This window comes from Podarcis raffonei, chromosome 15 (genome assembly GCF_027172205.1).
Source record: "Podarcis raffonei isolate rPodRaf1 chromosome 15, rPodRaf1.pri, whole genome shotgun sequence".
Classification (NCBI taxonomy): Eukaryota; Metazoa; Chordata; class Lepidosauria; order Squamata; family Lacertidae; genus Podarcis; species Podarcis raffonei.
This window is the reverse complement of record NC_070616.1, coordinates 37,451,121-37,453,016: the sequence shown is the minus strand read 5'-3', so window position 1 is coordinate 37,453,016 and position 1,896 is coordinate 37,451,121. Positions and strand designations below refer to the sequence as shown.

General features: G+C 42.5%; 1 protein-coding gene across 1 annotated transcript; it reads left to right on the top strand.

Moving 5' to 3' along the window:
* Positions 1-720: 720 nt before the first annotated feature.
* Positions 721-1,444, top strand: LOC128403149 (glyoxylate/hydroxypyruvate reductase B-like; the record flags this gene model as incomplete). The annotated part of the gene is given in 2 exon segments (XM_053367810.1): positions 721-1,091; positions 1,093-1,444. Coding segments are annotated over 2 exon segments (723 nt in total), but the record flags the coding sequence as incomplete, so codon positions are not given.
* Between the last annotated feature and the right edge of the window lie 452 nt (positions 1,445-1,896).

Sequence of the window (1,896 nt, the reverse complement as noted above, 5' to 3'; positions counted from 1 at the left end):
ATTGCAAAGTGAGACCAACCACAGCAACTGGAAAATCCCCCAGAGCATTCAGAAATCCTTCTGATTCCATTAGTCTCTAGGGGTGGGCCATCTCAATAGGTCCTCTATTCCGGCAAGGGGGCTGGGATGTGGGTACCATTACAGCCCATCTAAACCTTACTAGGACCAAACTGTAATGATAAGACAGTTCACAGTATTAAGACAGCAACATGACAACAGTGTGCTTCATCTTCATTCTTATGCAAAGTTATGCAGTTTTAATCAATTAAACAATCCATTAGAACTCATATGATTAATCAGCGAAGATTCCTTTAATGAGGGCGGCAGTCTGAAAATAAAACATTTGCCCACGAAACCACAACTCCGCCATTTTGTCCTCCTCAATTGGTGAAGGATTATAGTTCACTTGCAGACCATGCAGAAGGTTCCAGTTTCAATCCCTGGCATCTCCATGTAGAGCTGGGAGAGAACCCTGCCTGAAATTCCTTAGAGGTGGCCAGTCAGTGGAGACAATACTGAGCTATATGGACCAATGGTCTAACTTGGAATAAGGCAGCTTCCTGCATCTCCCACGCTTATCAAAAGCACTGATGACAGATCAGATCGGCTGCTTAACTTTACACAGAAGGGGCCATTGGGATGCTTCTGTACTCAGGAGATTTGTAATGTTTCCTCCAACCTTCGACCATCAGATAAGAGAAGTCTCTTCTGTAACCGAATCTTCTGGACTTAAAACTGATCTCTAGCTTTGGAGTAAAAATAACCAACACCCCAAATGCTGTTTCTGTCTCCACAGTGAACATAGACATGGCGTTAATGCCGGCATCTGCAAGAAGACTAGTGGAAGCTTGTCACATTGCTACATCTTCAGATAACACACATTTTGCAGTTGTCTGGCTGGGAGTAGAAGTCACCTGGGCCACTCTTGGGATCTTTGGGATGGGCAGCATTGGGTATAACTTAGCGAAGAGAGCAAAAGCTTTTGACATGAACATCCTTTGTCACAACAGGAATCACAGAAAAGAGGAAGAAGAACAGGCAATTGGTGCCACTTATTGTAAAAACATAGAAGACTTGCTCCAGAAGTCTGACTGTGATGTTGGTTGTGAATCTGACATCTGAGACACACAAGCTCATTGGGAAAAGGGAGCTGCAGCTGATGAAACCCATGGCTACTCTCATCAACATCTGCAGAGGCGCAGTAGTTGATCAAGATGCCTTGGTAGAAGCGCTCCAAAATGGAGTTATTAAGGCTGCAGCTTTAGATGTGGCTGACCCTGAACCATTGCCAAGGGATCACCTCTTATTGCTACTGAAAAATGTTATTATAACTCCTCACATTGGAACTGCAACTGTACAAGCCCTGCTCATGATGACAGAAGAAGGAGTGGGAAATATACACACTGTTCTCAATGACCTCCCCAGTGAAGTGATCACCAAATAGTTTGATGGAGAACATTAATAATCAATGGCTTATCTGCAAAGGACATTAACCGCTAAGTAACAATGGAGTATGAGAATCAAAACTCATCCTAGCTTTCATTTATGGCCTCCCATATTGTAACCATTTTCTGCAATTATATTCTTATGTAAAAGAACTATGTATTTTGTATTTTTATATTGCCATTTTATCTTGTGAACTGCCCTGAGACCTGCAGGCACAGTATAGGGCAGTATATAAATTAAATGAGTAAGTAAATAAATAACTAGTTGCTGAGTATGTAGACATCTGCAAGAAGCATTATCTGTGCTCGCGAGCCTTGATCCAAATGTTCCACCTTAATAAGTGAATCACTTTGAAGTGAGTGCCAATCTCCGCCTGGTTGGTTTAGCAGCCCTTTGGGATCTTATCAGAGCCAGCATCTTTCCTTGTTAAATATATGAAGGGCAGAGAGC